The sequence below is a fragment of the Hylobates moloch genome, unplaced genomic scaffold (genome assembly GCF_009828535.3).
Source record: "Hylobates moloch isolate HMO894 unplaced genomic scaffold, HMol_V3 SCAFFOLD_11, whole genome shotgun sequence".
Lineage (NCBI taxonomy): Eukaryota > Metazoa > Chordata > Mammalia > Primates > Hylobatidae > Hylobates > Hylobates moloch.
The window spans coordinates 36,098,941-36,121,406 of record NW_026652286.1 but is presented as its reverse complement, the minus strand read 5'-3'; the positions used below and the strand labels follow the sequence as shown (position 1 = coordinate 36,121,406).

The 22,466-nt window shown below is 45.4% G+C and overlaps 1 protein-coding gene across 2 annotated transcripts in view; it reads right to left on the bottom strand.

The window, feature by feature from the left end:
• GALNT18 (polypeptide N-acetylgalactosaminyltransferase 18) overlaps positions 1–20,458 on the bottom strand; it is a 350,732-nt gene extending 330,274 nt beyond the window's left edge. For both annotated transcript variants that reach the window (XM_032166608.2, XM_032166609.2), the window contains exon 1: positions 19,772–20,458. In XM_032166608.2, the coding sequence (XP_032022499.1) occupies positions 19,772–20,006 (235 nt within the window). In that variant the 5' untranslated portion in view covers positions 20,007–20,458. The remainder of the gene's footprint in view (positions 1–19,771) is intronic.
• Positions 20,459–22,466: the final 2,008 nt, after the last annotated feature.

The window sequence follows — 22,466 nt, the reverse complement described above, 5'->3', positions numbered from 1 at the left end:
CCACAGTCTGATCCAATTAAATTTGGGTTTGGGGGTTTTTTTGGCAGGGATTTTCTTTGAGGCCAGTTTTTGAGGCTTTCTTTGACCATAGGAAATGTCTCTTTCTTTGATTATGTCTGTTAAACTACAGTAAGTCCTCACTTAACATCATCCATAGATTCTTGGAAACTGACTTTAAGCAAAATATAACATATAACAAAACCTGTTTTTTTCTCATCAATGTTATAACAAAACAACATTGAAGGAAATGACGTTATTTGAGGACCTGCCTGATTTGCTTAAAGTCACAGTTTCTAAGAACCTATTAACAGCATTACTGTGTTGATAGGAGAACTTACTGTGCTAGGTCGCCTAGCTGGCCTACTCTGTTTGTTTTGTTGCTATTATGGAGCTACTAACCTCCTCTTAAATGCTCAGAAATTGCTTTTATGCTTGGACCTCCTCATACTCCATTCCAAATAAAGTCAAAAGCTACAAATCTCTGTGTTCCTACAACCTGCCCCTATCCCTGGGCAGAATATCTATACCACTGCTCTGGAGTTGTGGGTAGGAATAGCAGCTTAATTCTTTCTCTCAGAGTGACATCCCTGCTGTATGAGTGGGGTACTGGGTGGAGATGGTAGTCACGGATCCTCTTGAATTGTTTCTCCTGTTATGAAACCCCCACCCTATATGTGAGCCAGGGATAGGGGCAACCAGGTCCTAGTATTCTCAACATAGGGTAAAGCTTCCACCCTGTAAGTAGGGGCAGCCCCAGACCACTCAACCATGCTCTGCAACACAGAGCTGGGAGACATGAGAAATCCTGGTGGCCTGGCCCTTCTGGGAGAAAAATACAGCCCTAGAGTGGAAGTTGTGGAAAAGGAGCACCCCATCTTCTTGTCCATATCTGTCCAGAGGAGAGCTTCTGTTTTATTGAGCTGGAATTGGGGGAGGAAGGGCGATCACGGCTCAAATGTCCCAGACTCTTGTTATTACTAAAATTTAGTAGATTTTCTTGAATAAGTGTTTCTTCATTTTATGTATGTCATCAGGGCAATTTCCAGGGACTTTAGATGGGTGTTTTTTAATAATTTTTACCAGTTATGTTGTTTCACTGGGCAAAGGACCCACAGAGCTCCTTACACTGCCATTCCAGTTCTTCCCTAACCCCCTGTGATTTGCACTGCAAAAAAAGAGAGAATCATTTAGAGAACAGCTGGCTCTATTGATCAGTGCTCTGTTTACTTCACTTTGACCATATTTTCTGAATTAAAAATAAGGGTGTGTGGTCTGGCAAGAGCTTTGTGCTGCTTCCAGGTACAGGAGTCAAAATGGGTGGTAAACTTTGGAAATACTAGAATTTATGATTCATTTACATGGTTTCTAGGGAAAATAGATCAGAATATTTAAAATTGGGTTGTCCCATATAATCTGAGGATATTAAATTGCTAAAAACTCTGCTTATCCTGCAAAGTTCAAAGGGACTATTGGCTGGTACAAAGTCTTCTTTGAAAGGAGGCAGTTCTAAGTTATGTCTTCCCATCACCTATTTCAATTTGTGTTTGGTGCTTCTCCCGAGACAATCAATTTAATTCTAATGAGAATTCAACATGGAGAAAACTGGGCTGTAAACAAATAATACCCAACAGCCAAGACTAAGTGTTGCCACATAAGAACCATCCTCCAAGGCTGTGAACAGACTGTTTTGCTCCAACACTGCTCAGTTACCACCTCAGCATTCTGAATCTAGAGAGTTTAATACATCTGAGCAGATTTCTCAGCTAAAGCCTAACTGTATGGATGTGGCCAAAGGGAGTGTGGCCTGCCAAAGGTGGGGGAATGTATAGGGCTTTCTCTGAGACTTCATTCCCATATTTTCCTAAAATTAAACTTTGAAGTCTCCAAGGAAATCTAGTTTTGAAATGATACACAGCACCCACCCCCTCAACCATCAGAGCAACATACCCTCCCTGGAAATATGCATCTGCCTAATTGCTTGAGATTGTGTCCAAACTGAATATTCATAATCTTCATGTTGTCACAAAGGCTATATTTTTAAATGTTTCCATTCCATATTTAAAACTCATTTTCTCTCCTTAAAAAGATCTATGGATTTTATTGGATCCAGTGTTATTTGAGACATCTGGCTAGCTGGGGACTGCATGGACTAAGGTCTCCTGAGAGGGGAAAAGGGGGACAGAAATTACTGAAATCGGAGTTATTGCAAAGTATAACATTTGCTGTCATAAAGTAAATAAATGTATCTTACGCATATATATGTAACCAGTTGCCATGATCTAAATGTCTGTATCCCTTCCCCAAATCCATGTGTTGAAATCCTAACCCCTAAGTTGATGGAATTAGGAGGTAGGGCTTTTGGGAGGTGATAAGGCCATGAGGGTGGACCCTCATGAATGGGATTACTGTTCTTATGAAAGGAACCTCAGAAAGCTATCTTGTCTATTCTACCATGTGAAACACAAAGGTGCCATCTATGAGCAAGAAATTGGGCCCTCACCAAACATAGAATCTGCTATGTCTTAATTTTGGACTTCCCAGCCTCCAGAACTTTGAGGAAATAAGTGTCTGTTATTAATACACCACACAGTTTACAGTATTTTGTAATGGCAGCCCAAATAGACTAAGATATCACTTTTCAAAGATTGTGTTGGTTTGGTTAGTAAGTTAAAAATCCATTAAGAGCATTATTGAATGTCTTATTCTCCTTCATTGTGCATGGTCTCCATCAGTGGCACTGTGCTGACCACGCCATCCACACAGCTGGGTCTCAGTTTCAGAATCAGTGAAATGAGGCGGGTTTACTATTCAGGTAGCCCATTCCTGATCCCACACTGCTGGGGAGTGGGGAAGGACAGGGTGCACAAGCAATCTGCATCCAGCCCTAGACACCCAGGCAGCTTCTGGCAACACCAGTAAGAGGCAGCACCAGGATTTGAGGCAAGTCCAAGTGACTCCAGACCCCGCCTGGCACCAAGTCTGCATGGTGGAGGGAAGGGTGATGTGGATCAGAATGCAGCCTTAGCAACCAGAATGCAGAGCACCATTTCAGAGCTTTGAGAAGCTTCCTGGATTTTGCTCCTGTTTTCTCAAACTGGCAAAACCCAAAAGGCAAAGAGAAAGAGATTAGGAATTTGGGAAGCTTTTCTGCCCCAGGGAAGAATCAGCCTCAATGACAGTTTGGTATTAACTAGCTCAGCCATGCAGGGAGGCATAATTAGTTTCCCAGCCCATAGCTTCATTCCACTGGTCCCCCACACCCCAAAGCCTACACAATCTGTTTGAAATGAAAAGGAAAATAAAATCACTGCTCTCCTCAGTTGACCCACTGTCTATTGCTCCCAGCCGTGAGCAAAAGGTGAGACAGCCATCTGTCTGCCGTGGTAAAAAAAAAGAATGGAATAGTCCTTTTTAAATGACATTTTCAATTTTTCCCCTATGTCTATTATGCCCTCTTCCACCCTACTGCCTAAATGACTCTTTTCAAATTGAAAATATCAGAGAATAATAGGAAAAGAAAAATCATAGTTGTCTGAGGCTCCGGCTAATAGGCTGTGCTGTCCCAACAGGCAGAGTCTGAGGAGGAACTTTTACTGTGTCCGTTTCCTGCCTGGGGAAAGTGGAGAAGGGCCTGCAGTGCCAAACTCAGACCCACACCCATGGGTGGGCAATTCCCCAGGTGGCCAGCAGATAACTTGGAGTTCCAGGCTGCCCAGCTTGACACCTGGGCCATCTCCTCGAGGGATTTCCACAGGCAAGCAAGAAACACCCTCTTCTGACCTCGGGGTTGCCCTCTCTCAGCTCCCTCTCCTCACTGTAGACCTTTCCTGACACCTCTCTCCTGGTGCGAAACAGCAAGTCCTAACTTGCCAGACCACCAGCCACTGCCACCCTGAAGACACAGGTGGTGGAGTCCATTCTGAGGTTCTCACACGCCTCGGGGTGAACAGGAGGCCCTCTGTTTCTACTTCAGAGGGAAAGCCAGAGGCCAACTTCCCTTTACCTCTGGGGTCCCAAGCACTCTGTTTCCTTTCTTGGAAATGAAGCTATGCTTTCTCCTTTCTAGTGACTCTTCAGATGTCAGTTAAAATGACTTCAATGCTGTCTCCTCTTGAAGCAGAAATGTCCTGCTTACCTGCATCTTTTCTGGCATTATTCTCCGCTTTTCGTGCAGTTTACTTTTTACCTTCTGCACCCACCAGATTGTTTTAGTTTGAAAGTGACCACAAGTGACAGCTTTATTAAAATGAAGACATCGGGGGTCCCTTGAAGGCTTCAGGCTTCTCTCACCAGCTGATCCCTGGGAGAGCTCAGTGTGGAAAGCACACTGCACACACGCTCATGTGCACACACACACACCACTGAGCTTCAGCTTCCCTTGGATTAAATCTTGACACAGTAGTGTCAGCTATGAGGTGCTATGAGAGAGACCCCAGAAGCATGAGCGTTCCTGTCCCTGACCCAAAAAGCATAGCATAGAACAGCCTCTCAGAAGCCATCCCCAAAGCCAGAATGAAAACCAGCTCTTCTGTCCCTGGGCTTCCCTTCCAAACAGCCTTAAAGCCAGAGGTCTGGATGTGAATCCTAGCACCACCTCTTACTGAGAGGTTTTAGGCAGCTGGTTTATTTATTCATGTGTTCACTCAACAAACTCCTACCTAGCCCCTACTGTATACCTGGCACTGTGTGACAAACTGGAAAACAGGAAAAACAGGACCCAATCTCCACCTTTAAGTAACCCACAGTCTAATGAGAAAAGCAGACTAATAATTACAGGACAGTATGATTTTCTCATCTGTAAAATGGGGCTAATTATCTCACAGCCTTATTTTAAGTATTAAATAATATGAAGTGGATTAAACAGTGCTAAACGTCTGGTTCATGGCTGATAAATGTGAATTTTCTCTCTTTTTTCCTCTCCTTGACATAAAATATCTGCCTCTCCTCTATCCAAATCATCACTCTGGTTTGAGGGGCTGAGAAGATGCTCTGTTCCCAGATACGGAGGCAGCATCACTAGGAGCTGTTGGACCCGAAGTCAGGCTCTGGTCAGCAGGCCAGGGAGAGGAGACCCCATCCAAGGGAGACCCTGAAAAGCTGCCTACCTCTTTGTCCCATAAGCACCTCGTTTCATCTGAGAACAAACAAGTAAGGATTTTCCTTCCTGGTGCACACGTTTCTCCTGAAGTTGAGGGAAGTAACTGGATGTAGAGGAAAACTGTCTAGACTTCAAGTCAGGATCCCTAGACCCTATCCAGGGCCTCCAGGACCCAGTAGAGGGTCCTCAGGGTAGTCATCAAGTTGCATTGGGTCTTGGATCCTTCAGCAAACAGTTTGAGGGTGAGGATGCTGATGTTATTTGCAACTCTAACATGTTCTGATTCTAACTAGAGAGCCTTCAGACAAGAGTCTTCACCAGTGGGATATGATGTGAGAACTGCAAAAGTAGGAAGGTTTACCCTTCTTTGCTGATATATGAGGAAAGAGAAAGCAACTGCACTGAGCTGCGCAGCACAACACTAGAAGTTTCCACTATTGACCAGAATGAAAGAAGACATTTAATTTTCTATTTACAAAAATCAATGCATACTTTCTGTGTTTCTAAAGTAATTACAAACTCGAAAATACTTATGCCTATTTTGCTAAAAACAGCTGGCTCTTGTTGAAAAATAAGCAAAACTCACAATTGTTCCATTTTGGTAAATAAAATAATTATTTTTATTGTTTCATTAAGACAAGTATCTTAACAAGTGACGAAAATAACCCCTGTTAATCAAAAATAGTTTATTGCCTGGGAAGTTTCAGAATGATTTGCTACAATTCTCTCCAGGAAAGAAGCAAAACCATCCCTCAGTTTTCTGCTATCATTAGAAAGAAATCTTTTTTAAAAACACTTTAAATAGATAAGTGCTATAAAAAAGTATAGAATGTACCTTCCCAATGTGAACTACATCTATCTCTGAATTGTAAAGAATGTATATCAAAATTATATCATGCAACAAAATGCACATTTTGTAGAGGGGGAAGAAAGAAAAGATTAAATTGAATCTTCCTGACAATTGTCTTAAATCACACCTTCCTGCCTACAATTGAAATTATAAGTCACATTGCTTTGAGTTAAATCAAATTCATCCTGGCAGGAAGATAGGCTGATGTGGCTTCAATCTGGTTTGAAAGTTGAGTTAGAAGAAAGGGAAAAATCTCTCCTCAAGAAGACACTCTCCACCAAGGAGCTAGGAAATGAGACTAACCCACCAGGTAATCGGACACCCTGCATGACTCTTCCACCAGACAAGGTTTCAACCAACACAGCACATTCCTGGCATTGTCTGCTGCCCACTGCAATGCCAAGTTTCTACAAAAGGTTTTACAAAGCAAATCTATAAAGGTTTTACAAAACAAATATTTCTCCACAAACAAGGGCAGGTCCCCAGTCTGGAGGGCTCAGAACTTCAGAGCAGCGGTCAGTGACACCAAGATGCCCTGGAGCAGATCTTCCAACATGTCTCAGCTGAGATGTGACCAGCGTTAGTCTGGGCTCCCCTGGAGCCTAACTTATGACCATCCCAGGCTTGACTTATGTGGGAAAGTCCCAACTAATTGCAATGAAATGGGGCTAAATCTGATATACTAGGTATTACAACCAGAAAATATATTCCTGACCGTATTTTCTATGTGAGCTTCAACAAGGATGAAGGAAAGAGGGAATGAAGGAAGACTGAAAAAGGGAACATGTTGTCCCTGGTAGCTCCTACCTGATACACAGGATGGGGGTGTTTGCCTGTCTCTTTTTTTTTTTTTTTTTTTTTTTTGAGACAGAGTCTTGCTCTGTTACCCAGGCTTGAGTACAATGGCGCAATCTCGGCTCACTGCAACCTCCGCCTCCCAGGTTCAAGCAATTCTCCTGCCTCAGCCTCCTGAGTAGCCAGGATTACAAGTGCCTGCCACCAGGCCCAGCTAATTTTTGTATTTTTTTAGTAGAGACAGGATTTCACCATGTTGGTCAGGTTGGTCTCAAACTCCTGACCTCATGATCCGCCCGCCTCGGCCTCCCAAAGTACTGGGATTACAGGCGTGAGCCACAGCACCTGGCCGATTATCTTCATTTCTATGCTTGGGGAAACTGAGGCACTGCAACTGAAGAGACTTGCCCAAGGTCACCCAAACTGTAAATAGCAGCACTGATTCTCGTGACTGCCTGCACACTCTTTTCCACCACACTCACTGACACACTCAGGCTTCCCTCTTGAAAGTAATTGTTGGTTTTATTTCATAACTAAACTTGCCCTCTCCAAATCTTTCTTACTCCACTCCCTTAATTCCTCCTCATTCTTCAAAGATATATCATTAGTCCCTATTCCTCCATGAAGTCTATTCTGACAATTCGCTCTTCTGGAATTCAATTTTAACCCTCATTACATGAGTTAGCTTGCAAAAGATCCTTAACTGTTTCTTGTTTTGTCTTCTCAGCCCAATTATGAGCTCTTCAAAGAAAAGGAGCGTGTCGCATGTGTTTTATCATTTCCCACCATACCTGGCACAATGCCGAGCCCAAGAGAGGTACCCAGAAAGCAGCCACAGAACAGCCTGCATTGATGCCTCTCCGCTCACCCCCTCTGGTAGCTCCCCAGTCCTTCCAGAGCGTTCCATCTGCAGTGGCCTTTGAGGCTGCACAACCAGCTTCCTAACCAGCCCCTCTCTGGCTTCTTCCCCTACCCCCTTTTCCCACCATCACCCTGCTCCAGGCACACTGGCCACTGTTTCTCAAACACTTCAGGCACACTCCTGCCACAGGGGCTTTGCACTGGCTGTTCCCTCTGCCTGGCACTCTCTTCCTCTAAAATACACATGGCGCACACCTCACCTTCTTCAAGTCTTTGCTTATAGCAAAGCCCCTGACCACCTCCTCGTTTAATTGCAGTCCCTAGTATTTTTGCCCTGATTCCACTGATACATCCCCAGCACAGGTGCTCAATAAACGCTTGTTCAGTGAAGGAAGGGAAGAATCTGAGCACATACCAAAAGAAGGCAGCAGTACACCCCAGGCCACTGTCAAACTTCCAGCCAACACTGAGGAGAGTGGGAACTTGGAAGCATATCTGCGATTTCTCCCAAATCCTCATGGTGGTTTTATTTCCTCCCATTCCCACACCACAATAAACAATGCCAGCCTTGGTGTCCACCTCCTACAACTGCCCACATAGCTAGGGGCCCACCATTTCATACATTTAACTCCAAATATTCCATTCCCTCAATTAAGTGGGAAGTTCCTGGAAGGCCTGGCCATGTCTGCTATTGACTTGGTGTAGACCAGTCCCCTTTTTATGGTCTCCTACCCCACCCCATGCCCTGAGCCTAGAGGATCCCCAAAATAAAGCTATGGCCTGAGTGAGTGGAGGAGATGATCTTGTTTATGCTAAGTCTGCTCCTGGGGGAAAAAATGATGCAGCTGGCTGCAAAATGCCATACCTAGAGTTTCTCTCAGTCTTCCAGAGAGCTGAGCCCAGGTCAGCTCCTGGCATAGTCATCTTCCCGCCTCTCCAGGAAAGGGGGGTGCCAAAATAATCACTTGGTAACCCACCTCAGGGCTTCACAACTCTCAAAAAGTTTTCTTCCGGTCTCAACGTTTCTGCTAAAAAAAAGGATTGAGCCTATTTTCTCTTGATCATCATTATTGGAGCAGAAAAACAAGAGGGCCCTTAGTCCCTTACTAAGGAGCTTAAGAGTGGTAATGGGCTTTTCTTACTAGCTGCTGAACCTGGAATAAGCTCATTACAGTCACTGAGCCTCGATTTCTTCATCTGTGAAATGGGGATAATAACACCATCCCACAGGCCTGCCTATGCGGTTAAGATGAGGTGACAGGTGTAAAGTATTTAGCACATCACAGGTGCTCAGCAAACATTAATCCTCTTCCTCTTCCCATTTCTTCTCCAGATGAATTCAGACCTATTTTTCTATAGTCCGTCCTCACTGGTTTCTTTTTCCCATTCTTGATTGATTGATCTCTTCTATGCACTTTCCATTGGATTCTTCTTCTAATATAAATCCCCAGGTTCTCATAAAATAAAATAAAAGGCCTGGCCCAATTATCGAGTTGGACATTCTATGTCATAATTCCCACATGTTATACCTTCCTCCATTTACTCTTAGAAACTAATGCAAATCACAGGATCCATTTATTATTAAAAATGAGATTTAGAAGTGGAAGAAACCAAAATGTTAAAAGACTCACTTCTCCAGGCCCATGAACTGACAGGTCTGAAGCCTTCTCGAGACCCTCCCTTCCTCTGCAGCTCCTTCTCTCCCATCAGGGAAACATGATGATTAATTAGACAAAGCCTGTCCCACTTGTTGAAATCCTTTGAGGCATGAACCATATAAACACAAAGCATTATACCTGCAACAAAGAAACCAGAAAACCCCTCTGCCTTGGGATGCTAACCAAGGCACAGCTAAATAAATTTGTAATGGAAGATCAAAAAGGATCTTCCACTTGGATAATAGAAAATGTCACCAGCATAAACAGGAAGAGATTAGTTCAATAAAGGAATAAAGTTACATTTGTGGGTCTCGAGTAAGATTTTTGCTTACTTTTAACTTCCCAGTATATAACTCACAAGGTTATTAATATGGGCTCCTACTGTCTTGGGCAAATAAACAGCTGCTGATGTTTTGTGCCCAAACCATTTTATTAGAGCTTTCCATTACAGCAATTGTTTCTTCCTTTCCAAATCCTGAGAGGCTCAGACAGCTGAAAATCAGAGAATGCCAAAGCGGAAGGAATAACAAAGAAGAGAGGAGACAGTCTTTGTGGGCAAGGAAAACGGGGAAGGGGCTGTGGACCCTCACCTTCTTTGTAACCTTCAAGCAAGTCAACGTTCAAGAGCAGAGAGCAAAGACCGGATGTGGCACAATCAGAAATGCTATTTTTACCCCGGTGCTAGGAGTTATCACAGAATAGAATTCACCACTGTGAGAAGCCTCAGATGACCAACCATCCAGGTTTGCCCAGGGAATTGGGGTCTTCCCTGGACCTGGGACTTTCAGTTTTAAAACAGGGAAACTGTGAAGCACATCAGGATAAACTGGTCACCCTGAAAGACACGTGACTATGCCAGGGCACAGGAAAGCACTCACCCCGGTGCCTGGGACATTTTGGGTGCTCAAAAGTCACAATAAATCTGAAAGAGCTCTAGTCTGCAGCTGGAACACTCTGCTTTTTTGACCAGGACCAGTTCCTGGAAGCCCCACAGTGACCTAGGAGAAAAGGCTGTCCACAGCTTTGTGGTGGCTGCTCCCTAACCCTTCCAGACCAGGGCCTTCTACTGCTGCCCACCCTACCCTCCAGGTTCCTTGTGGACACAAATGTAAACCAAGCCCCTGCCTGGCCTCCCACTTGACCTGAGGCCTCTGAGCTTACACTCAAACACCATGTTTGATAAGATGATCTCCCATTCCTCTCTACGAGAAACATTCATCCTCCTTTCTATTCTGTAGAGAGCACTGGTTTTGTAGCCAGTCTCCCTTCTTGGCTCTACCACCCATCAGCCCTGTGACCTACCTTGAACAAACTCTCTAAGTCTTCATTTTCTTACCTCTAAAAACTCTACCTTACCATGTTGTGAAGATGGAAAGGAATCACTAATTTTAAAAATTATAATTTTATTTGTTCATTTAAATAAATAAATAAGTAATCATGCCTGGGCAGCACCTGGGCCAGTCCCTGACATACTGGAGTACCGTAGCTCTCTTCCTCCATTCCCTTGATACAATCAATCTTTAATTCTCTATATGCCTGTTGCTCTTAAAATAAATCAAGGGTTTGGCTAGGATTTTCATTTGTCACTTCAAATCTCTCCTTAGCTTTCTAACTCTCATATCCATTGGCCTAAGCAATTTTGGTACTGTTCTCCTAAATCCCCAGATGCCATTAGCACAACATTCATTAAGCCAAGCTTCGAATCCTGTCTTGCCAGAGTCCCTGAATTACCTTCCCACTCCTCTGGGATCTCAATGGCCTTTAACTCCAAGTTCCCAGGGGACAGAGCTGGATGCACAAGTCAGACTGGCGAAGCCCAACAAAGCACCAGAGCTTGTTAAGATGCAGCACTCAACAATCTTAATCAGGGACCTCTGCTCTGAGACTTAAACTCAGCGCATTTGTAGAATGAACCTATTCATGCTAAGGAACTGGCCACAAGCCTCCTTTGTAGGCATCATTTTTCATTGTTCTCACCTGTCCCGAGGTGAAGAGTGCAGATGCCACTTCTCTGGATCTTCCCAAACACTGTATTTCTGTGAGCTCTTAAAGGATGGTGGCAATGGCAAGTAGCCCAGCAAAGTATGCCTGTTGGCTCTAAAACCATTTTAGCTGTGGCTCCATAAGGGAAGCCACTGAATGTTTATTGTGCCTGGACACTCAGGGGTTTCCACTAGCATCATTAAGGACAGCTTCATCTCCCAAAAATAAACCTTCCCAAAACTGAAATTGAATGTCAGGCAGTGAAAGAGAACTACATCTCAGAAGTGCATCCCCACTGGGATGAACTGTCTAGCAACATATTTTAATCCATAATCGTGTAGTCAGAAAAACCACCAAAGCTTAAGTGTTCATATAACCAGTAATCCTTTTGCTTAAAGTTCCAGTTGGCTGCACTGGAACAACAGGGGTCTATAAAAGGTATACAGATCCACAGAGAAGATTCCAGAAGAGCAGTCATTCCCAATCACTGCCACAACATACCGTGCTGTGGAACAGTTGTGAGGTAATTAGTGAGTAACAATAATTTAAGTACCAAAGCTTATGAATGATTAGCTTTAACTCTAATAAATTAAAGGGATTTCAAGGTTGTTACATTCCCTTGCATACTAGTATGCTTTCTCAAGTAGGAAAAGAAAGGGTGGAGTAAGAATGAATGCAATGTGTTAGGAGGTGCATCCTCCTAGCCCTGCCCTAGGGCACATGCCCTGTATGTAGGCATATGTGCGAGGAAGGGGGAAACATCAAGGACCCCTGGGCTCAAGCATTGCATTACAGATGGAGCTGACTCTAACCCCAAAGGCAAGTGAGATTCAATAACAATTGTAGGAGCCATGAAATGACCACATCCCTGCCAAATCCAAGGCAGAAGCTCCACCCTTCAAGAGACATTCCAGGCCAGCATAAACAGCATGGCCCACCATTCATTGAAGGTGGCTTAGCCACCAGTGGACCTCAGCCACTCTGCCTCTTGCTCCTGACTTGAGTGTCATCCAACCTGTATGGCTTCTGCCCTTCAGCTTCATGCGTAATTCCATCGCTCCCCAAAGCCCACCACGCTGCCTTCTGGTTACATTTATCACTCACGTACAGCCAGGTTTTTCCTCCAGGAACTTTCTGTGTAACATCACCTCCAGCTGGACTGCTTGGCAATGTGCTTCTCCACAGGGCAGCCTGTCTGTCCCCATCTCCTAGATAGAACCCAGCTAACAAAAAGCCAAGCTTGGCTTTCTGCCACAAACCAAAGGAGAACCTCAAGCCCCAAATCAAGACAATAGCTTTGTGTTAGTCCATTTTGCATTGCTATAAGGGAGTTCCTGAGGCTTGGTAATTTATAAAATTATAAATTTATAATTTGGCTCATAGTTCTGCAAGCTGTTCAAAGTCCAGCATCTGCTAGGCTCCTGGGAGACTTCAGGAAGCTTACAATCACGGCAGAAGGTAACAGGGAAGCAGGTATGTCACATAGTGAGAGAGGGGTGAGAGAGAGAGAGAAGAAGAAGAGGAGGGGGAGGAGGAGGAGGAGGAGCTAGGCTCTTTAAACAACCAGCTCTTGCATGAACAAATACAGCCAGAACTCATCCATTACCAGGAAGACAGCACCAAGCCATTCACACAAACACCTCCCACTAGATCCCACCTCAAACACTGGTGACCACATTTCAACATGAGATTTGGAGGGGACAAACATTCAAAGCATATCATGCACATTCAGCTATTCAAGTGAAGTGAGGTCAGAAATCCTATACGATGGTAATGAAGACGCTCCAGTAACCCTGTATGTGACTCTGAATCCCATAAATACCTTTGGGAAAACATAGGCCAGCCTAACCCAGGTGACTAAAGCTGACCGTCAAGGCCCTCATAAATGACAAAACCAGACTGTGGCTCTCTGACACTTTTCATTCTGAATTCTCCTTGAGATTCTCCACCAACCTACTTATCAAGGGCAAATAACAATTTATGTCAAGTGAGTGGGAAAGAATGTGGAATTCATTTATTTTACAGCCTACACACTTCTGGCTAAAAGTGAAGATTCTTTGGTCATGGGGAAAAGTTGTGTCCTTTGGCAAGGCTTTTCTTCCTCATAAAGCTGTGGTTCTGAACTATTAACAAAGGTAATTAGGCTCAACTCCTAAGTCCTGCTATTGAACTCTCTCAAAATGTCAATCACTGTTACTAATATAATTTCACATGCAACAGTTCATTCCAGAGGACAAGTAGCTTTACTATTTAAATGACACTCTTTCCTCAAATAAACTCCAAGCACTCAGCAAACATCATATCCTCTTCTTCACAAATTCTGCCAAGTCAAAGATCAGATGAGAAGAACACGAGCCAATTCTAAGTAGCATCCATAAGCTATAGGAGACAGAAAAATATCGAAGCCCAGGACATTTGCTGATTCTTAGGGACCGTAAATGATTTGTAGTCATGGTGAACAACCTGCTGTTACTGACCTGGTGTACGTTAATATGCACATAATATGACTAATAAACTTTCAGGAAACAAAATGCAGTTAATAACCCATTTCTCCATTGTTGGGATGATCTTGACTCAATGAAGTAAGATAATGGATTTAGAAATTAGTCACATAATGTAATACATTATTAACCATGGTATTCAGAAGGGTAAATAGATGTTACAAGAACACCACACAGGAATTCAATTTCCTTTTAGATTTATTTACTCTCCTGAATTGTTTATACCACCATCATCCCTCACAAACATGTAACAGTCTGATATTTCCTCTTTTCCTGAAACAGTTATTTGCAACTTTTTTTTTAAAGAAGTAGAACCTTTTTATAAAATGAAATATTTTATGGAATGCCAAATAGAAAACAGAAGACAGTGGAGTTTTGTTGTTTGCAGGGAGGGGAGGGAGTACCTACAGGCAGAGTCTGGGAGACTCCACTTAACCCTTTTAATTCTCAGGCCCCAGATCAAACCTTCTACAAGTTTAGGGCTCCTGGGAACACAGTTCAAAAACCACTACCCTAAGGCATCTATGTAAAACTAAAATTATGTATGTAACGTATAATACAGGCAAAATATTTATTTATCAAAAAAAATTGTAAAATACACAAATCACAAATACTGATAGTCTTTTTTTCTTCTTCTTTTTTTTTTCTTTGTAGAGATGGGGGTCTCACCATGTTGTCCAGGTTGGTCTTGAACTCCTGGGCTCAAGTGATCCTCCCACCTTGGCCTCCTAAAGTGCTGGGATTATAGGCATGAGCCACCACGCCTGGCCAAACACTGATAGTCTTAGAGAACAATGAGCAAGGACACAAATAGTCCCACAAGATAAAACAAACACCAGGGGTAGGGGAGGACATTAAGTTCTAGAGTAATCAAAGGAGTACAAATCAAAAGAATAGAGCATTTGATGGGGATTACATTTACTCGGAAAAATTTGAATGATAACACCCAATGCTGGCCAGGCTCCATGACGTTGGTACAATAATACCCTGTTGGTGGCTGTAAAGAAAGGCTTTCCTTTTGAAAAAACAATCTTTCATAAAAATGTTCAGACTCTTTGAGTCAGTACTAATCCCACTTCTGGAAAGACATCCTTAAACATAATTCAAAAAACAGTGAGGTGAAGATGTTCGTTTCTGCTCTAATTATAATAGCAAAACAAATGTCCAATAATAGGAAAGTGGTTGAATCAATAATGGTATACTGATGACAAAATACTATGCAGTCATTAAAAATACAATAAAAGTTCTCTTTAGAAACTCTCCATTTAATCAATTCTCCAGATTAACTATGCTTGCCACTCCCTCCGTAACAAACCCTATTTGTCTCTAGTACCACTGCCCACAGCTCCTGCAAATAGTTGAGTTGTACACTTACCAGTGGTCCACTGGGTTTGTTCTCAAACATGTTTACACTATTTGTACTTGTCACTGTAACGGCATAACCTAATCACGTATTATATAAACCAATGAAATACGACTGCTAAAAAGATGAGCATTGTTTCTAAGAAAATTACTTTAAGTTCTAAGTGCTTTGCAAAGGCTTTGTAAAGGGTAGTCAGTTAAAGAATAGCAATCAAATTACATGTGAGCGAAATCATTGCAAAAGATCAGACAAAAATTGTAACAATTTAGGCTACTACACTGAGACTGCTTCATAAGCACCTTTAAGTTTCCAATGAATTTTAAAGAAAACAGAACTAGAAATCAAATTTTGGAAACAGGACATTATGGGAGTGGTTTGTGCAAGGAAGATGAACAGAACACTAATCGGCAGATGCATCCCAAAGACAAAACTTTGGCCTGATATCAAAAGTCTAGCAAATAAATGTACATTTTGGATAACATTAAAATGAAAATATTTAATGCATGTATGTAATATTTTGTTGTATTCTACTCTCTAACCAATTTTTCTATTAACTAACTCAAGCCCTGACCATGTTGACTAAGAGGGATTCTTTGTCCTTTGAAAACAAGTCCGCTATGACAGGGACCAAGAGTGCCCGTACTCTTGTAGAGTGTCTTCAGTGTACAGTTCATCACTGTAATCCCCAATCACTTTCCCAGTGCAGTGCCTGGCACACATTAGGTCTCCAACAGATAAATGTTGAACCAATAAACTACGTAGCAAATATGGAAAAAATAGTGCTTTGTTAACAAAAAGAAAGTGAACAAAGCAGAATATAAAATTACACGTAAATCATGACTACACCTTCATTTTGAAATATGGAAGCAAATGAACAAAGCTAGAAGGAAATGCTCAAAATGCAAACTGATTTTTAGGGTAGAATGAATTATGGGCAATTTTATGCATTTTTAAATATTTTCTTAAACATTGGCACATTCTTTTCCATATTCAGAAAGCTACTAAGAAAAGAAGAAAGCTATATTTATTTTTACTGAACTTCCAAAATAAGAACTGAATCAACATTTCCATTTCCTGCATTCTCCAACATTGAAAACTCCTTTAACAAATTCTTGCTTCATCCGCCTCACCATGTCAAGCCATCAGATCTTTCTACTCCTAAGATGGAGGGAACCTGACCCTTACTAACACTTACTTTGTGTTTCTAAACCCCCAGGATGCTTTTTTTAAAAACTCATAAGTTATCCACCCTCTCATTTAAAGCCTATTTGGTCAAAAAACTTCTCAAAACTGCAATTTACATTCCCAAGAGATTCCCAAGCACCATCTAATTAAATCATTCAATCAGAAAACAAATTAAAATGAAATATCACTGCAATTCCCAAGACGAAAATAAACTTTTCAGTCATGACTAGAACAGACCTCTGGGGTGATGCTCCAAAGCCTCTTCTAATTGCAAGTCCTATGGAACATCCTGCAGAACATTTTGTGACATTTGCAGCTTCCAGGAGACTTTCCTTCTAAAGAAAAGAGGAGCCTGGACAAGACTCCAAAGCAAAACATCTTTTTTGGAGAGTGGTAACACTCATTAATGACCAATGTGGCCATAGGCATCAGCACTCATCCATTCATCCACGCTTCCACCCCACAGCTACTTTCTGTAGAATGTGCCAGGGACTGTCCTGCATGTTCAGTAAACATTAGTTAAAGGACTGGAACCTCTGCGTCTTGGCATGAAACAAAGCAAAACCTGAGTTTATCTATGGCGTTTCCAAGTGGGAAGGCTGCTGACTCCCTCACGCCTCAGCCATCCTCTGAGGTCTCTTCCTCTGACACCCACTTCCACCATCGTCAACAGACTCCAAGGGACCCTGGGGCCCTCCTGGGAGACAGTTTAGTACGTGGGTAAGAACTTAGATTTCTGAAGCCACATTAGCTGAGCTTACATCCCTATACTACCATATACCAGTGTGTGACCCCTGGACAAATCATACACCCTCTCCCTGCCTCAGTTTCCATATCTGTAAAATGGAGCGAACATTACCTACTTCATAAGGTTGTGAAGATTAAATAAGTCAATATATGTAAAGTGTTTAGAATAGGGCCTGACACATCCTAGATGCTATGTTATTTTAGCTCTTATAATTATTACCCTTTATTCCCTCCAGTTCAGCAAAGTAAACTGGATTGTTCAAAGGGCTATGCTGACTAGAGGGAACTTGACAGTGGGTTACACATAAACAGCTTGTACCATCAAGCACAAGAGCTTGATCTTATTGTCCTTTACCACCCTCTGCCTTCAGAGAGCTGCACTTGACCAGCCCCAAATTTTATAGGCCCTTTACCTCTGTTTCCTAAATCCCAGCTCAGGATGGCCCCAGCGTGGCAAAGGGAGCTGTTGGTCATTGCTACACCATCATGGCACAGCCAACCTGGTAACCTCTGCCTTTGCCTGCCTCATTTCCAGTCTTTCCAAGTCACTGACCCTTCCCTACCTTCCTGTAGGTTGCAGCTTTGGCCCTCTGTTGATCTGAATACCCACAGCGGTCATTGCACGTGTACAAGTGGAACAACATGTGTTTTAGGGACCCTGCCTCCTATTTTTTTTTTTAACCTATCTTCTCCAATTTTTCAGGTATAGATTTGAAAGTGCTGAACAACACATAGTTATAAAGTTTCTGGGGAGAAAAATCACAATACTTCCTTTCAACTTCAACATCATGCTTGTTTCCATGTCGAACCTTAGAAATTATGTGACATGGTCCACATTCCACACAACAGGCACCCACTCCGTGACAGGCTCAGGGGTTAATGGCATCCCCTGAAAGCATCCCCAAAGCAGTACCTTGCTCACCTCCTGTCTGACCAGAGAGAAAAGCACAAGAGAATCATTTTCCAGGAACACATACACACACACAGAATCTGTGAATGAAAATCTCAAAATCTGTCAGCAAACTAGAAATGTCAAAGTAAGGCATGGCTTTTTGTCTCCTGGGGAACATTCTGAATCACCCTGGGGGAAACACTGTACTTCTATAGCTGATTAATAGTCAATGAAGACCTATGGGATGGAAAAGGACGTGTAGGAAATAACAGCAACTGGCACCCACAGACAGGTAAATTGGTTTTCAAGCCCAGTGCCAGGTTGAGAGGCAGAGGCAGGTCTGAAGAAGAAGCTGTTAATGTTCCTCTTTTCTGGGAAGGTGCCGAAGCCATGGGCTTGTTTTGAAGTCATTAGTCAGGAAGCACTATGGGTGTGGATGCCTCTCCTGCACTCACCTGAATCTCCCTGAACCTTCCCCTCCTGGGAAGGAACTATTCTGGACACCTGGGGAAACACCAAATTCAGACGGAGGGGCTATCTCTACTCTGGCAAGGGCAGCAGGTGCAAGGATTGGAATTCAGACATCCACGTGTAAACAAAAGGGAGTGCTCTTGGGTGGGGGGTAAGCCTTCAGTTCAATTCGATTTTGCCAAGGTCTGCCATGCGCTGGCCCCTGAGCCTGCTGGGTCTGTCTGCTAGGTTTACAGGGGAACCATGCTTGGCCCTGCCCTTAAGAAACTCACACACCTGAAAGAAAGCAGGAGGCACGGGGAGGCGAAGAAGTGTGGACGTGAGCGCGTGTGTGTGTGTGTGTGTGCGCGCGCGCACACCCGGCACCAGTGCTCCTGGCGCCCGGAACTCCATCCCCTCCCATGACAGCTCATTGACCAGGTCGCCTCGGGAGAGCGCCCTGCAACCCCCACCCTCCCTTTGGACCCCCGCACTGGTCTGGAACGCACCCAACCGGCGTAACCTTACACTTCAGACCCAACCCTGGTAGGTCTGCCTGCTCAGCCCCGGCGGCTCCCAGGGCCTGAGAGTGGAGCTACAGCAGGGATCGGCCTTCACCTGGTCCCGGGCGGCTCCGCGGGGAAGGCGCAGCCCAGGGCGTGTTCTTCCAGTCTTGGGCGGAGGCATCACCACAGTGGACAGAGACTCTAGCCCTACTTCCCGGCGTTGACACCTGCTCCTGGAGAGGGTCCTGGACCCGCGGGCTGTGGTGGGGGTAGGGACTGCTATAGGTTCAAGCGGCTCTCCAACCACAGAGGGCTCCTTGCATTCCCCATCGCCTACCAACGGGATCACAGCAAGACAGGGGCTGGGGCTGAGACAACGCAATTTTCCTAGCCTCGCTTGTCCCGCAGCCCGCGGGTCTTAACTGCCAATAGTCAGGGCCGCCGCGCGGGCATCTCGCCTGACGCCAACAGTGGCCAAAAAAGCTCGTTTGCCCGCGCGTTCCCTCTTGTACACACACAGACATTCACATGCACACACACTCTGAGCCGGACTTGTGTGCGATCCCGAGAGCCCGCGAGCAACCAGCCCAGAGTCACACGCACATTTGGACACGTGCGCAGCGCGCCCCCATACCGCCAGCTAGCTGCACACATCCGCTCGTGCAGCCCTGCGCACACACGTGTGCCCCGGGGAAGCGCGCACGGCCGCAGAGGGTCCTGCACGCAGGCAGGAGCTCACACGCAGGCCCCACGACTACCACGCATCTGCGGCCCCAGAGCCCCGCCGTGGCTGAGTTGATGCGCACCAGCCCCAGCGCACCCCGCGCCGCGCGGGGCACTCCCGGGCCTCATGGGCGACCCAAGTTTCCGGGGCGCCCGTACCTTGAATGTGCTGCTTGATGACATTCTCCAGGTGGTCCAGCCGCTCAATAATCTTCAGAGTGTCCCCTTTGTCTTCCTCCAGCTTCTTGTCGGGCGCCGGCTCCTGCCCCCGCACATACACGCTGGCGATATAGTTGGTGACCCAGCCCACGTAGAGCAGGCAGATGATGTTAGTCATGCCGCTCAGGATCACGCAAGTGGACACCAAAGTTTTGGTCTTCCTGGTGCACACCATTCTGGGCTCCTTCCTCCATATAGAGCTCCCGGGGGCCCTTCCTTGTCGTGCGCCCCGAACTCCCCCGCGCTCACACCGCGTAGCACGTCCGGAGCCGCTGGGCACCTCAGCACCTGAGTCCCGAGGTTCTCCAAAGCCCGGTCCGCTGACAGTGAAGCCGCCGTGCCCAAGTTTGCAGCTCCTGCCGCTGGCCACCCGGAGAGACCTTGACAAAGGAAACCAGGTGGATTTTTTTCCAAATTAAAAAATCCCTGAGCCCTTCCTAGAGGGGTCAGGGGTAGCCGGCAGCTGCGCGTTCAGATGTGTACGTCTGGGAAACTTTGCTACTGCCTGTGTCGGCGGCCACGCCGCTTCCCATCGCCAGCGCCGGCTGCCTTGGCGGTCCGACCGGCCCGCGCTGCTAGGAGAACCGCGGCAGCGGCAGAGGCGGCGGGGAGAGCCGCGAAGCAGAGCGGCCCGGCCCCCTCGGAGCGACAAGCGCCGCCACCAATCGCGCTCCGGCTCGGGAGAGGGGCCGGTGCTGGGCGGCAGCGGACCAACGGGGCGGGAGCGGGGGGCGGAGTCCAGCCCCCAGGCCCCACCTGCTGGCCGCCCCTGGCTCCCGCCCCCAGGGACGCGCCCGGGCCTCCACCCGCGCCTGCACAGGCTGCCCCAGACCTGAAGCTCCCGGAGAGGGCGCGCTGCCAGTCCCAGCCCTTAGGTCGGCAGCTTCCTCCGTTATGGGAATTCCATCTCTTGCTCTTGGGCAGGAATCTCCTGGTTTTTTGGGGGTCGCACGGGTCAGCTTCTTTCATCCGCCGGGGCTTCTCGCATTGGTGCCACCCGTCGACTCCTGGAATCTTTTCTTGGTTGCCAGGACGCTGAGAAGCCAAGGAAGTGCCAGCCCCGAGGGTATCCACTCCTTCCTTGGCCTCACTTGGGCCTCCACCCTGCCCTCTGCCCTTCAGCCACCGGCCTACTGAGTGTGTCCAGACCTGGCCCTAAACCTGGCTGAAAGGAGCCAACCCTCCGGGAACCTCCCAGAAGCAACATTGGTGACCTATTAGATGACTCTCTCTACCGCTTCTTCCCCACCCCCACCGCCTGCCGCAATTTTTGCCCCTATCTAGGTTTTTCTTTAAGTCTATACAGCTCCCAGGACATGGATGTGTCCTTTAAGTCCAGTTTTCATTCATGTGGGACCAGGGTCATCCAGTGCATAAGGAAACCCTGCAAGGAAATGCCGCTGGGGGGGATTAAGGTCTCTGAACTGTAAAGCCCTTCTACATGTTGTTTGTGATTGTTATCAGAAAGGGCGGTGGGAGAGGCCTGTGACTGAGCACAGGAGGAGGCCAGACGCAAAGAGTGATACTGCTGTGTTTGTTCTTAGTGCCAATGTTTACTCATATTATCCTCTTCTGCTGAACACCCCGTTCTCAGCACCTGAACAGAATTCCTTTAAACAAAGACTTTTTACAACACAGATTTCCCGCCTCTTCTCCATCTCTGAGCTGCTCTATTTTTTTGGCCTAAGCCAGGGAGGCAGCCTGCTGCATGCCCACTTTGTTGTGTGCCAGCCTTCCAACCAGCCACAGAAATACTCAGGGCAGCTCCATCCTGGGATAGCTTCTGGATTCAAATAACTGGCCCCACAAAAGAGGGAGAGCACAAAACCAAAGAAAGGGCCCTTCTACCAATGCTTTGCTTACAAAACTTCCCCAAAGATGCTATGAAAACAGATACCAACTAGGGACCCTGGAAGATTTCCCTTGATCCATAGCTGGAAGAGAGAACAGTGGGTGTGGGTTGGGGTGGGCTGGGGTATAGGAGGGGGAGAAGAATCGTGTGTATGGTATGTAGGAGATACATACATGAGAGGAGAGAATGTACACAATTTCTGAAAAAATCAAGGTCGAGAAATCTGCCTTCAGGAGGGAGTAAAACTTCTCTCTCCCTTTTTTCTCTTCCAGAGGTATAATCCAGCTCACAAGGAAAGGATCTGAAATTTCTTCCGGTTGGACAGACTTAAAAGCAATGCCCTTGAGTACAGGCTAAGGTGTAATCTTTCCTTCTGTTCTGCCCCCTCTCCCAGGAGGAGTCCTGGAAGTTCAGCCCTTCTTGGGATCTTCCTAAACCACCACAGGACTAGAAAGAGGAGGCAATACTCATTCTTTTCACATTCTTAACGGAAAAAAATTAAATCCCAAGTTTAAAAAAATGAGGGTCAAGAAGAAAACAAAGTGAATTGTGTGATCTTAAATTTTGTACAGCTGATCCTCTAAGATAATGTGTAACTGTAGAGGGAATGAACACAACAAAAGAAGAATGCTGAACAGGTTCTCCTCTCTGAAAAGACACAGGTTTGAGTTGACCAGTTCAAAGAATTTTCTCTGGAGGTGCAGGCAGACTCCAGGGTTCTAATCCCAGATCCACCATATATTAGTTATGAGAGCCTGACACATTTCAAAAAGTCATTAGGGC